This window comes from Erpetoichthys calabaricus, chromosome 16 (assembly GCF_900747795.2).
Source record: "Erpetoichthys calabaricus chromosome 16, fErpCal1.3, whole genome shotgun sequence".
NCBI classification, from domain to species: domain Eukaryota; kingdom Metazoa; phylum Chordata; class Cladistia; order Polypteriformes; family Polypteridae; genus Erpetoichthys; species Erpetoichthys calabaricus.
This window is the reverse complement of record NC_041409.2, coordinates 4,105,483-4,119,980: the sequence shown is the minus strand read 5'-3', so window position 1 is coordinate 4,119,980 and position 14,498 is coordinate 4,105,483. Positions and strand designations below refer to the sequence as shown.

Sequence of the window (14,498 nt, the reverse complement as noted above, 5' to 3'; positions counted from 1 at the left end):
TAACCACTTGCACTAATAATCTGTTGTTTTATTATATCTGTTATAGTTTTAGTTATAGTTGTTTGTTGCTTTGCACAAATTAGTTATATAGTTATAATACAAACTATTAGTTATAGTTATTTGTTACTTTGTTTAGAGTTATTTTGTTATTCTGTTTGCACTATTACTACTGATCTTTTAACTCTTTACTACCTTATCTTTATTCCTCTTGTTGCACTGAGTATGTATATGACAAAAGAATTTCCCTCGGGATAAATAAAGTTCTTATCTATCTATCTATCTATCTATCTATCTATCTATCTATCTATCTATCTATCTATCTATGAGGAAATACTAATATTTCTTAAAAATAAGAATATTTGGATACATCTGTATCAAGTCTGTACACTTAAAGGGAGGGATATATGCACATTCCTCTTTATAGAATTGTTCAGGCTCAGTCAAAATGTATGGTGACCATTGACTCCAATGATTTTTGATAAGATTTTATACTGGGGCCTATCCTAGACCACGCAAGGACATTCCCCTTCCTGTTCCTCAGCCACTTTATGGTTGCTTTGGTGTTGTGCCCTGAGATCATGCCATGAGTCATTGTTACTGTAATGTTGGAAGGTGTGAACTATTTTCTCTATTTCAATCTTCCCTTCTATCATGACAAGTGCCCCAGTCCCATTCAAAGAAAAATATCCTCACAACAGGATACTGCCCACACCATGCATTAATGTGGTAATAGTATATTTTTAATAGTATAATGTATTGGGGTTTTGCCCTATTTTTTACATTTTGGCCAAAAACAGAATGTTTAAGGTGCTCTTTCATAAAAGAGACTGATAAAGCATTTTCCCTTGCTACCCTCCTATATGTGCTGCATTTGTAGATCATTTCTAATATTGTTGTCTTGTGTACACACTGACCAGTCTTAACCGTAAAGACTCCATTTGGTTGCCAGTCTAATCCGTCTCCTCCTTGCTGGGTTATCCAGTCTGGTGGGACGGCCTGATCTAGGCAACAATCTAGGTGGTGTTATATACCTTCCACTTCTTAATAATGGCCTCCTTGACTGTGCTCCATGGGATGCTTTAAGTCTTTAAAATGTTTTTATACTCATCTCCTGACTTCTGCCTTTTCACAATTGCATCTCTTTTTAAAAGACCCTTTTTACTCAGATTGGCCTTTTTGTTTTGAAATGCATTTGCAACCAGTAGAATCCTCTAGAAGCAATAACTGCTATTTTGAACACATAAATCACCACAACTGATCATAAATAGGAGCTAATTCGTTTAACCTCTTGTGATCTGTAAGGTCTTTGAATAGACCAGAAAGTTTACAAATGCAATTGTAAGGTGATGTCCGTTGATCCAAATAAGTTGCAATATTATTTTTCACAATGTTTTACAATTTTATTTTCATTTAGATAATACGGGTTACTGATATAAATATGTGCCTTACAATGAAGATATACTGTACATTTTAAAGAAAGGATTGATACGTTTTTATACTCACGCTACAACTTATATATACTACATGACAATATCATTATATATCTAATCATTTTAAAATGTAATATACAATTTATACACACATTGTCGACGTACGAACAATCTCACTTACAACAGGCGGCATTTTAACCAAACTACTATGACACGACTTAACATTCTTATAAAAGATGGCTTAAAGTTGTCAACCAATTAAAATTCTGTTATTGTGTCACGTGTAGTAATTTTTTTTTTGCTCCGCCTTTACGAGGAAATATCGCGAGAAAGAGTTCTTCCGGCTCCCCTTTTCGCCCGGAGTCCAAGATGGTGGGTAGGCTGTGAAGATGTGCTTACTTTTTAAAATCCGTTTGCATCTGTTTTATGTTCTAATACCCTTGTCCAGTATTCTGCTGCGGTAGCGATAGCGTCGCATATAATCGTTGTGTTTTGGAATTATCCCCACAGATTGTATATTTGTGATGAATTAAGCTGCTTTATATGACTGAATGGACGTGGCCCGTTTAATCGAGGCTGTACTGTAGTCATTTGTATTAATGTTAACAGCATATCGGTCATGTGCTGTAGTAAAAACTACTACTATTTCTGAAGACGGTTATACTGCTAGCACGTATAAATAAACGTGATAACCCATGTATAAATATGAACATTGGGTGTTAGGAATGTGCGTGACGTTTTCGAATTCAATTAAAACAAGCCAAAGTTGTATTCATCTTTTCTGTATATTAACATTTAAAGCTGTAAATGGTTTGGGAACACCCATTAATGATACACATCGTTTATTTGGAGAAACTGCATAGCAATATATTATATACACGTTATGTTGTTATTTTGGGCCTTCGTCCTCATTTTAGAAAAAGAAAACTCCGTCTAGCTTACATGTTATGTATGCCGTCACTGACACACTCGTGTAATCTAAAGATTTAAGCGTTCTTTGTAAAATGTATGAATGCTTTAAAAATATTTACACGACAGTGTGTTCTGAGCGTGTGCTCAATGTGCGGCATTAAATTTCGTACCAGTAATATGGAACTCTAATATCCTAACTGAACTGATAACGGCCTATTATCTCTATAGATTACCCATTCTAAGTCCGCGTGCATTGTTTAAAACTTTTGTAAAGTTTGATTGTGGACCCTTTTGAAAGGCGCTATATAAACATCTTGATTAGTGGTGTCCGAAGGCCGGTGGCTTTTATAAACGAGGCTCTTAATTTGCAATCGTTCGTTCCGTATGTGTCCGTTATCTACTTAAGACATTTGTTGCGTGCCCTCGGTGTTTTTCATGCATAGCTTATATGTGCTTTGCTTTATTTCTATTTCTGATTGACATAGGGAGTGGATATCAGACACAACAAGGACAGGAAGGTCCACAGGAAGGAGCCGAAGAGCCAGGATATCTACCTCCGGCTCCTGGTCAAGGTACGTTGCATTTATTCTAAAATTCTTGTTTTGATTTGTTGTGATTTTTTTTATGTTAATATGACCCTAATTTTTTCCATGCTTCCTTTTCAATTTAGTTTTTCTGTGTTAGTTTTTGGATTTTAAAAGTTTTCTGTAAAAGGGTGTGATAATCATTACAAGACCGATGGGGTCCATGTGAGCTGTGTCAAAAACATTGTATTAAGTAATAGTTGTCATTTTTGTCATTACATAACATTTTAAAAATTTATTAAGATGGCATGTGAATTGACTGCTTGACAAGGGATGAGAGACAAAATATTTTATGGTTTATTGAAACATTGCTGCTGCTTATGAAAATTTATTTGCAATTTTCTGACTAACATTTTTTATGGGTGCTTGAAGTGTGCGTTAATGCAATTAAATGCAATAGAATAAATAGTAATTTAAAGTTGTCTTTTTATTATTTGCAAAATATATTTTATTGTGTTTTGTAGAAGACCTAAATATGTAAAAATGTGTCAAGCATATTTTACTTACAGAAACAAATGCATTTTTCCACTTTCTCCAGTAATCTAAAACTGTTAATTCAGTATGCCAATGTTACAGAACACTCAGAAAAAGTGATGTATTTGTAGCTTTGAATGCTAAAGGGCAACTGAATAGGAAAAGAAACAGTTGGTTTAGCAAAGCTTTTGGCTGTCGAGTCTTCTAGTTTCTCATTCTATTAACTTTTCTCTGTCAGCATTTATCAGCCAGGCATTCTGTTTGTTTATTAATATGGAAATATGTATTCTGCAGTTTGACTTCCTCCTATAAGCCTATGATGATTGTTATCCCTGTCTGACCTTGAAAATGGTGAAGACTATGGTTTGCTGAGGCATGGGATTTAGAGCAGTTAAAAGTAATATTTTGCTTGCCCAGTCTTTGGTCATCATTATCAGTAGCAGTGTGTTACAGTGTTTGTTTATGTTTGGAGTTCAAACGCTACATTTTCTTCTTGCAGCTCTATCGGTTCTTGGCTCGTCGCTCCAATTCTAACTTCAACAAGGTTGTCCTGAAGCGCCTGTTTATGAGCCGCAGCAATCGACCTCCTTTGTCTTTGTCCCGCTTGGTAAGTTAATGAAAGTGCTTTTGCTTCCTACTCTTCAGAAACATTCTGTCAGTGCAATTTTGAGTCAATGATGACAGTTATCCCTGTCAGAGTAATTGTTGAAGTAATTTGGTATCTGAGGCTCTTTCATTTCTGGTAGTTTTATTTTGAAAATTTGATAGCTTCTTAAAGTATCTTCCAATCGGTCTTTTTCTGTAAATTTGCATTTAACCTATCTTTCTTCATCTTACTCTGTAACTTCTCCAGATTTCTAAAATGAAGCTTGATGGACGTGAAGGCAAGATAGCTGTTGTTGTTGGAACTGTCACGGATGATGTGCGCCTTCAGGCTGTCCCAAAGCTCAAGGCAAGTCCAAGCCACCAGTTTGAAGGTTATATGATGGGCCATAGTATGTTCTAATTTAGGAGCTGTGGACAGTGAAAGTATAAAGCAACAAATGGTGTAGTTCTATATTAATTGTTTTCATTTACTTTTAAAGTAAGAATCTATTCTTAACAATATTCTGATAGCATTGATTAGACATTTCTCACCTGTTTTGTTGGACATCCCTTCTGTTCATTTTAAACTTGCCAAACCAATTCTCAATTTTTAAAAATGACATATATCTTGCACATTCACGGTTAATCTCTCCAGGCTGATTGCCTATGATGCTTTTAATATGAGAAATGTCTCATTGCATAAATTTAAATATGCAATTTATAATATGTTAGAAACAGCTTTTGCTCTTAAGCCTATATCTAGTGTCCCATGGCACTGTCTTGACTTTGTCAGTTAATTTCTTTCTGGCCAAGCATCTAGTTTAATATAGTAAAGGCTATATTTGTATCTTCAAGTTTGATTTCATCCTAAGCCTATGATGAGCGTTATCCCTGTCAGACCTTCACTGTGGTGAAGATTGGATTTCTGAGGCTTAAAGGAATAACAAATATAACAACTGAAGTAAAACTTGTTGCTAATGCCTATTTGGCTAAGGTAGTTTTTAAAAATGGGAATCATGAGAAAGCATCAAGAAGGGAATAGGAATGTATTTGCAAGTTTGGCATTTGATTCTTGTCCATCTGCAGCAGTGAGGGCCGTCATTCTGAAATAAGGCTATATGTAGTTGGCGAGGAGGTAGTAATTGGCTGTTGGAGGAGAGAAAGCAATTGAATTAGCTTGGTTCCTCAGTGCACATTAAAGCAGGAGTAACAAGATTTCTCTTCAAAAGATCTTTCATACATCAGCATTAATGAAACCTGGAAGTATATAAAATGACACCTTTAATGCAAAGATTTTTTACTGGCACTGAGGTTGGCGAGACAATGTAAAACTTCATATGAAAATGTTTTTACTTGAAAAGGGTAATTTTAAAATAATAGATTGTATTGTGGTTTCAGTTTCTACACCCTGTTTCCTTCTCTAATATTACATGATGGACAATAGGTGTTGTTTATCAAGTAGTAGTACATTCTACCATTTGTTGAGGGTGTTATGTTTAAGTAGGTAATTTGTTGGGGATTGTGAACATTTTTGCATCATTGGATTAGCAGTATTTAATGACTCTGTTTTGGGATTCAAGTTTACTAAAGACACTATCCACGGCCAAAGTAAATATTTAATTTGACATTAAAAAATTGTCAGCTTTTGGTTCACACCTTGAAATGGGGCTTCAGCAAATTAATTACTTAACCTGAAGTGTCATGTAAGTATAGTATTTCTGCTACCATTAAAATTAGTGTGGGGCGGCACGGTGGCGCAGTGGTAGCGCTGCTGCCTCGCAGTAAGGAAACCTGGGTTCACTTCCAGGTCCTCCGTGCATGGAGTTTGCATGTTCTCCCGGTGTCTACATGGGTTTCCTCCCACAGTCAAAAGACATGCAGGTTAGGTGTATTGGCGATCCTAAATTGTCCCTAGTGTGTGCTTGGGGTGTGTGTGTGCGTGCGCGCGCCCGCTTGTGTGCCCTGTGGTGGGCTGGCGCACTGCCCTGGGATTTGTTCCTGCCTTGCGGCCTGTGTTGGCTGGGATTGGCTCCAGCAGACCCTGTGTTCCGATTCAGCGGGTTGGAAAATGGATGGATGGAATAATAATAATAATGACTGTAGGCCAATACTCGAAATGGTACCCAAACTGATGCCAGATGTTGAATTACTCCTTTACTTTCATACTTATTTATTCCATTACAAGGGTCCAATCTTGTCTCAGATTCAGTACAGGGTCCACTTACTCCCACTAGGCCAGTCTAGTCATAAAATGTTGGATAAAACTAATGCAGACATAGAGTTAAAACTGCATACAGGTGGTAAATTAAACTTAGTACTATTTGAGGACTGCTATTGTGGAAATGCCATAACTCTATATTGGTATAAGCAATGAATGAAAGAATTCTCTAATTTGGGTTCGAATGGCCCAGAGCATTTATTTAAGATTTATTTTGTTTCATTACAAAACACAGTTAAACATATTTTTTCTACTTGCAACGTTTTTTTAAGAGTGTTGAGTAGTGACATATAAGACATCACTTTTTTTGGAATCATTGATTTCAATGACAATTTTCTCCATATAGGTGTGCGCTCTGAGGTTTACAAGTGGAGCACGCAACAGAATTTTGAAAGCTGGTGGTAAGGTTATGACCTTTGATCAGCTTGCTCTAGCATCTCCTAAGGGCAGAGGAACTGTCCTCCTGTCAGGTAAGTCTTGAAGTATTGGTGATATGCCATTGTATCTAGAAGTTAAAGTGCTGTTGTCCAAAGTGTAGTGTCAATGTTCCTTGCTGAATAACATGCATTGTAAATTAAATCAAGTCTTTGGGTGGAAAAGGGTATGCATTATTAACTGGATATCAAGTTAAAGAGATTCAGATTGATTGATTATGATTGAATATTTATTAAGACGACATGAGACAAATTGATAATTTAACAGTGAAAAGCTTCTGGGAAAGAATTATTTTAGAATGGTATCACAGTTCACATATTAGAACTATGAGGATATCTCAGTCATGCAGCAAATGAAAGATGATGTGATGGTTTAGCAATTGGGTCTGAAGAGAAGAGTGAGGAGATACATTTCTAAATAAAGTCCTGATTAGCTACATTATGCATTATGAACATTTCTTTTACCCGATTTATGGGTAAAATACTACCAATCATGTGCCTGATCATTTTCACAGGTCATTTGATTGTGTTTATGAAAAGGATGGATTTATGGATTTTAGGTTTTTGGAATATTGAAAAAATAATATCCTAATTGTGCATATATTTTTTCAGAAAGATTTTTTATGTAGATGCCTGGTTTTAGTAAGAATTTAATCAGTGTCCATATTTTTTGTACTGTTGTAATACAGTGAATTTATATTTATAATAAGTATTGTTTTTAGAAATAGGCATTTATTGAACTTTTTAAAAGTTGTCTTTTTAACAAATTTCCTTGAACTGTAAACATTTGTCAAAGTAATGAATTGTAATACCGATGTAAGGCTTTGTGGTGTGACTTGACCATGTGACTCTTGTAGTGGCAAATTATTCAGCTTTATTTACAATGTCCTCACGATATTATATAGGGCAGACAGTGCAACTCTGGTGAAATGGTGTCGTGATGGCATCACATATTTGTCCACATTTTTTTAAGAGTTTCTTGAATCCTGATTGATGTCAGTGCTAATTAGGTTCATGTCTTCCGCAGAATTTATTTATTTGTCTTGAAGAACTGGTTGGGTTGGGACATGTGGTTGCATTATAAAAAGTGTCTTTAATGACTTTTTTTGGTTCCTCCATTGTTTGGTCGTAGACCACTTTGTGATTGAATTTCAGATGATTGAAAAAAATTGTTGTAGTGCCAAGTGATGCAGATACCTCCATGTAACAAATCTTCCACTCATTGAATTAAAAGTGTTTCCAAACACCTGAACTGGGTTTACCTTATTTGGTGACCAAAGGCTCTCTTTCCATCATATTGGCTCAAACCTAAACATGCCACAGCCTGACAGGAAGGGAGTTTGAACTTTTAGGGTAAGGGCGAAAGCATGCTGATGGAAAAGGGAAAGCCGGATTTATAATACAAACGAGCATAATTATGAAACAAAATCTCAATTTTGTTTTCATAATAGCAACAAGCCAAAATCATAATTGAGATTAACATTTAATTAATTGCTCAGTCCTACAGTTGGGTGAAAAAAGTTTTATAGGAAACTGTTGTAACTGAGACCTTAACTGGACTGCTGCTCTGATGGACCCCCACGTTAATGAATTAATAGGTTAAGCAGGTTCAGTAATTGCTGATTGATTTTTTTTTTTTTTTTTAGGTCCCAGAAAGGGCAGAGAAGTGTACAGGCATTTTGGCAAAGCTCCTGGCACTCCTCACAGCCACACCAAGTAAGTATATTTTTGTTATGTGTAAGTTAATTGTGCAAAGCAGACTTGGAGATACCATGAAAATATCCATAAGAAAAAATATTCCATGTGTTTTATTCTTAATCCAGAAATCTGTTGGTTAGTTTTTGCACTTTTATTATTTTGTGGATTTGCGTTTTAAACGGGATGAATTTTTTTTTGTGTAGATTCAAAGAGATGTTATCTATGAGCATGTACAGGTTTTAGTTATTTGTGTGTATTCAGTTTCAGTTCTATTAATAGCATTGAGCACTATATATTTTTGCAACAATTAGAAAATCAGCTTTTATATGGTATTTCATTAGTTAAAGCTGAAAGCTTCATCAAATGGAGCTGTGTCATTTAAACTAAATATGGCCCTTGTTTATAACCATTCTTAGCTCTCATTTTCAGTATATTGGCTTTGCTTTTCTATTCTGATCAATTTTTCCCCCCCTTTTCAGGCCTTATGTTCGCTCAAAGGGACGAAAGTTTGAACGTGCTAGAGGCCGCAGAGCAAGCAGAGGTTACAAGAATTAATTTCTGTTGGACTGTTCTTACTTTTTGTCAAGTTTATGTACAGAAAATAAAGACTGCTGGTCTTGCATGTTATATTGACTGTACCTGTTGTTTTTATATTTCAGAGGGAAAATTGTATGTTGGATTGTGGTGTTTACAAATGGTATGCATGTAATATGTACTAGTAAATCAGTAATTTAGCATTTCAGAAGCATCTAGCATTGTCGGCAGTTCTTTTTTGCTAAATCAGCCATACTAACAATACAAATTTAATTTGAGCATAGACATATAATTAGTTTATATTAGATTATTGTTTTCATAGTGCAAGTGTGCAGGTAAAGTATGAGGTTCTCGGGCAGGAGTTTTGTTTTATTTTAAACTGACACCAAATAAAAAGCCACCTGAAAATTAAAATCTTTTAATGAGAAGCCATTCAGCCTATAAAATGCCAATTGCTAATCATTTTGTCTTATTAAAGTTAAGAACTTCTCAAGATAAATACACAAACATTCAATGTGTTTACATTTTATATCTTTTAAAATATTAGTTTTAAAAAAAACTGAAGCTCTTTTCAGTGTATAAAGTGTTTTTGAAAATGTTATCTACCATTTTCATTTCACTGTCAGTTTTATTTACCTATTTTGGAATTTGTTTTTTGATTAACTTGAACTTCAACCCACGTTCTCCTGACACACTTGATAGTGCCAACGTCATCTTTTGAGCAATAATGCCAGATTTTAGTTTTGTCAGCCATTTGTAAACACGCACAAATATGTATTTACAAGGTAAAACATTTGTTCTACAATGCAAACGTTGTAATGGTTAAATATAAGGTGCTGTACTTGTAAACATGTTTCCAACTTTAACAAAAAATAATGAGGGCAAATACATATATATGTGTAGCGCATTCACTTCATTTACAAAACCTGCTTGGGATACGCCAACACAGACTACAGCCACAGAACTGCATTCTCTATGCAACATTTTCTTATTTAGAAGAATGCAAAGGTCAAAGTCACATACAGTTGAAGTATTTATGTTCATTATGTGCAGTGTAATGGTTTTGAAATGGAAGAGTAGGATTAGTGTTGTGTAAAAAGACTAAGGCCGGGTTTATACTTAACGCGATGCATGCTGCAGCGGACGCTCATGCTACACAAGCATTTTACTGTTTATACTTGTGCGCGTACTTTACTTAAATCTGAAGGAATCCACCAGGTGGCAGTGTGAGATGATATCACGGTGAGAGCAGGTTTGGCTTCTCTGTGTTGTGAATTTCATGGAACACCCATTAAATTCTGATGACACCTTACTGCAATATCTCTGAAAAGGATGTTTAATGATTAAATCCATCAATCCAGGGATGTGTCCATTCCAGCAAGCATTGGGCACGAGACAGAAAAAATCCCTAGACGGGGCCTCAGCTCATCGCAAGGTGAATACAAGCACACACATACACTGGAGTCATTTTAGCAACCCCAAATCTGCATATCTTTGGAAGGAAACCGGAGCACATTGTGGAAACCCAGCGGGAAAACATGCAAGCTCCAGACAGAGAATACCAGCGACGTGACTCCGTGAGACAGCAGCGCTACCGCTCTGCCACCGTGTCGCCCGCATGTGTGTAATTATTAACTTTTCATTATTTAAACGAAACTGATTTATCTGTAAAATGTAACATACATTAATGCATTTCATCATGAAAGTGATATCAAGTATAAATCTAAAGATTCTAAATTTGCAGAGAGTTGGAATATCATACATTTAATGTGTTCTGTGTGGTGATCAATTGCTTCCTGCCGCTGTTGTCAGGTCAGGAGGACATCCAAGAAGATCGTAGCGATTAAAAACTGGGATGATGTTTATGATGGTCTGCTTTAATGATAAAGTAAACTGCGAGGTTAAAGTGGACATTTTGAAATTAAAGCTGAAATTTCCACTTTTAATCACAAAATATACTTTTCACCATGTCCTTAATTTTTTTTTCTCTCTCTGGATCAAATACAGCTCTGTACGTTACGTTGCTATTGTGAAGTTGAAAAAAAAAAAAAAAGATGGTGTGTGAGACTTTTAAAATGTATCGTGTCATTACGATCGAGAATATGTGATGCTTAAATATAAAAGCACCACGAATGCATCTGTATGTTGGCATTTTGCTTCACCACATTGAACCATTCATCAAACATCGAAGCACGCACGTCAATCCCGGAGGATCCCCATAGCAGCTTTCTGTCACATGTAGATCGTAAACAGACTCTGACGTCACATTCCATCCTTTGATCACAATGCGCCCCCCAACTTTTTGCTGGTACTGCAACTTGCGCACGTGTCGCATTAATTTCTGAGGACTTGCTCAGAGGACGCGTCAAATGAACGTGTGGCAGCCATGATGCGTTCTGCGCGTGAAGTATAAACGAGCCCCAAACACTGAGTACTAGCTATGGTTAAAAACTCATGTTCTAATTAAGGTTAGAAATAAACTTCTGATAGTTATTATGCACTAAATGTACACAATCTATTCCTTAAGAACAAATGTGGTTTACATTCTGTATGAGATCAGTTTTGGGGATAACACTGTTTGTGTGTGCACACTGAATCCTGCAGTTTTTTGTTTTTTTTTGGTTTGTTGGGGTACTCAAAATGTTGGCACCTGATCAACATCACTTCTGCCAGTTTTAATTATGTTATTGAGCCCCATTATCGGCCGATCTGATCAACCCATGTACTTAATCAATCAGACTCTTAAATGACAATACACTGTTGCAGCCTGTCCTGACCACCTTTGCCAAGTCCTAGAAGAAAACATAAAATGTATATTATTTATACATTATTAGGGTTGGAATTTGATTTTAAAAAATTTATCACATAAATGTAATTAATTACATCTAACATTAAAACGTAATTATAAAATAATACATAAATCAAGAAGTCAGTACACACTAAATTACAAAACGTACAATCAACACAAGGGAATTTTTAAAAAATTAATGGCATAGTTTAAACTTCCATCAATAACGTTAAACCTGAACTTTTAATAAATACTACTTGAGCAAGTATAACTTGAATGTGAATGCCTTCCTAAAAGTAAGTTGAAAAGAAGGATATAAGAAAATAAGCCCAATGTATTATCAAATTGGCATAGCATATGAGACGCACATGTCAAAGTAAAAACAATCAAAATGACTGTCGACTTTGAATGCACTGCTAAAGGCTGATTTAATTTACATAATATGAATCTTCTTATATGGGTATACATTAAAACTCGTGTTGAAACTCCACAAATACTGTCAATTGTTCATCACCATCAACAGCTTGATAATTATATTCTACACAAGTGTTTTTCAACTCGTGTGTTGTGAAAATAACAGTGTACTGCCCCTGGGTCCAGACCTTTGAGAGCCATGCTCCTGAAGTGGCCGAGACCTGTCCAAGGAGGATGGGACAACCTGGAGAAGCAGATATAAAAGCAGCTCTGTGATCATTGTTTTTCAGACACGCATTTTCAGAGTGCATTTTAGCAGCCAGGAGACATGCTGGGAGTCCATCTACCTGGGTGCTTGTTTGCCAGCAACTCTCCTACAGTTGAGGGCCAGTGGTCATACAAGTTGCCTCTGACCCTGGGTCAGTGGAGTGAGGCAGAGAGAGGACTGTTTGTATGAGTGGGAAAAGGGATGAAGCAGCTGGAAAATGTTCAGCAACTGCAGTGTCTGTGAATGACAATCTCCGAGCTGCTTTTTTTTGCTGCCCCCACCCTGCCCCTTTGAACACTTTAGCACAATTTTCATCTTTCGGCTGCTCCTGTTAGGGGTTGCCACAGCGGATCATCTTCTTCCATATCTTTCTGTCCTGTGCATCTTGTTCTGTTACACCCATCACCTGCATGTCCTCTCTCAACACATCCATAAACCTTTGCTTAGGCCTTCCTCTTCTTCTCTTCCCTGGCAGCTCTATCCTTAGCATCCTTCTCGCAATATACTCAGCATCTCTCCTCTGCACATGTCCAAACCAACGCAATCTCGCCTCTCTGACTTTGTCTCCCAACTGTCCAACCTGAGCAGACCCTCTAATGTCCTCATTTCTAATCCTGTCCATCCTCGTCACACCCAATGCAAATCTTAGCGTCTTTAACTCTGCCACCTCCAGCTGTGTCTCCTACTTTCTGGTCAGTGCCACCATCTCCAACCCATATAACATAGCCGGTCTCACTACTGTCCTGTAGACCTTCCCTTTCACTCTTGCTAATACCCGTTTGTCACAAATCACTCCTGACACTCTTCTCCACCCACTCCACCCTGCCTGCACTCTCTTTTTCACTTCTCTTCCACAATCCCCATTACTCCGTATTGTTGATCCCAAGTATTTAAACTCATCCACCTTCACCAGCTCTACTCCCTGCATCCTCACCATTCCACTGACCTCCCTCTCATTCACACACATGTATTCTGTCTTGTTCCTACTGACCTTCATTCCTGTCCTCTCTAGAGCATATCTCCACCTCTCCAGGGTCTCCTCTACCTGCTCCCCACTATCGCTACAGATCACAATGTCATCAGCAAACATCATAGTCCACAGGGACTCCTGTCTAATCTCGTCTGTCAACCTGTCCGTCACCATTGCAAATAAGAAATGGCTCAGAGCCGATCCCTTTTGTAATCCCACCTCCACTTTGAATGCATCTGTCACTCCTACCACAGACCTCACCACGGTGACACTTCCCTCGTACATATCCTGTACAACTCTTACGTACTTCTCTGCCACTCCTGACTTCATCATACAATACCACAACTCCTCTCGAGGCACTGTGTCATATGCTTTCTCCAGGTCCACAAAGACGCAATGCAACTCCTTCTGGCCTTCTCTAAACTTCTCTATCAATATCCTCAGAGCAAACATCACATCTGTGGTGCTCTTTCTTGGGATGAAACCATACTGCTGCTCACTAATCATCACCTCACTTCTTAACCAGGCTTCCACTACTCTTTCCCATAACTTCATGCTGTGGCTCATCAATTTTATCCCCCTGTAGTTACTGCAGTCCTGCACATCCCCTTTATTCTTAAATATCGGCACCAGTACACTTCTTCTCCACTCCTCAGGCATCCTCTCACTTTCCAAGATTCCATTAAACAATCTGGTTAAAAACTCCACTGCCATCTCTCCTAAACACCTCCATGCTTCCACAGGTATGTCATCTGGACCAATAGCCTTTCCATTCTTCATCCTCTACATAGCTATCCCTACTTCCTCCTTGCTAATCCATTGCACTTCCTGATTCACTATCTCCACATCATGCAACCTCTTCTCTCTCTCGTTCTCTTCATTCATCAACCTCTCAAAGTACTCTTTCCATCTGCTCAACACACTCTCCTCACTTGTGAGTACATTTCCATCTTTATCCATTATCGCCCTAACCTGCTGCACATCTTTCCCAGCTCGGTCCCTCTGTCTTGCCAACCGGTACAGGTCTTTTTCTCCCTCCTTAGTGTCCAACCTCTCATACAACTCATCATACGCCTTTTCTTTAGCCTTCACCACTTTTTTCTTCACCTTGCACCTTATCTCCTTGTACTCTTGTCTACTTTCTGCATCTCTCTGACTATCCCACTTCTTCTTTGCCAACCTCTTTCTC

At 37.4% G+C, this 14,498-nt stretch overlaps 1 protein-coding gene across 1 annotated transcript; it reads left to right on the top strand.

The window, feature by feature from the left end:
* Positions 1-1,727: 1,727 nt before the first annotated feature.
* On the top strand, positions 1,728-8,962 carry rpl18 (ribosomal protein L18). The gene is made up of 7 exons (XM_028803342.2): positions 1,728-1,802; positions 2,828-2,914; positions 3,900-4,007; positions 4,254-4,352; positions 6,550-6,673; positions 8,284-8,353; positions 8,815-8,962. The coding sequence occupies exons 1-7, from the start codon at positions 1,800-1,802 to the stop codon at positions 8,888-8,890; spliced, it is 567 nt and encodes a 188-aa protein (XP_028659175.1). The 5' UTR covers positions 1,728-1,799; the 3' UTR covers positions 8,891-8,962.
* Positions 8,963-14,498: the final 5,536 nt, after the last annotated feature.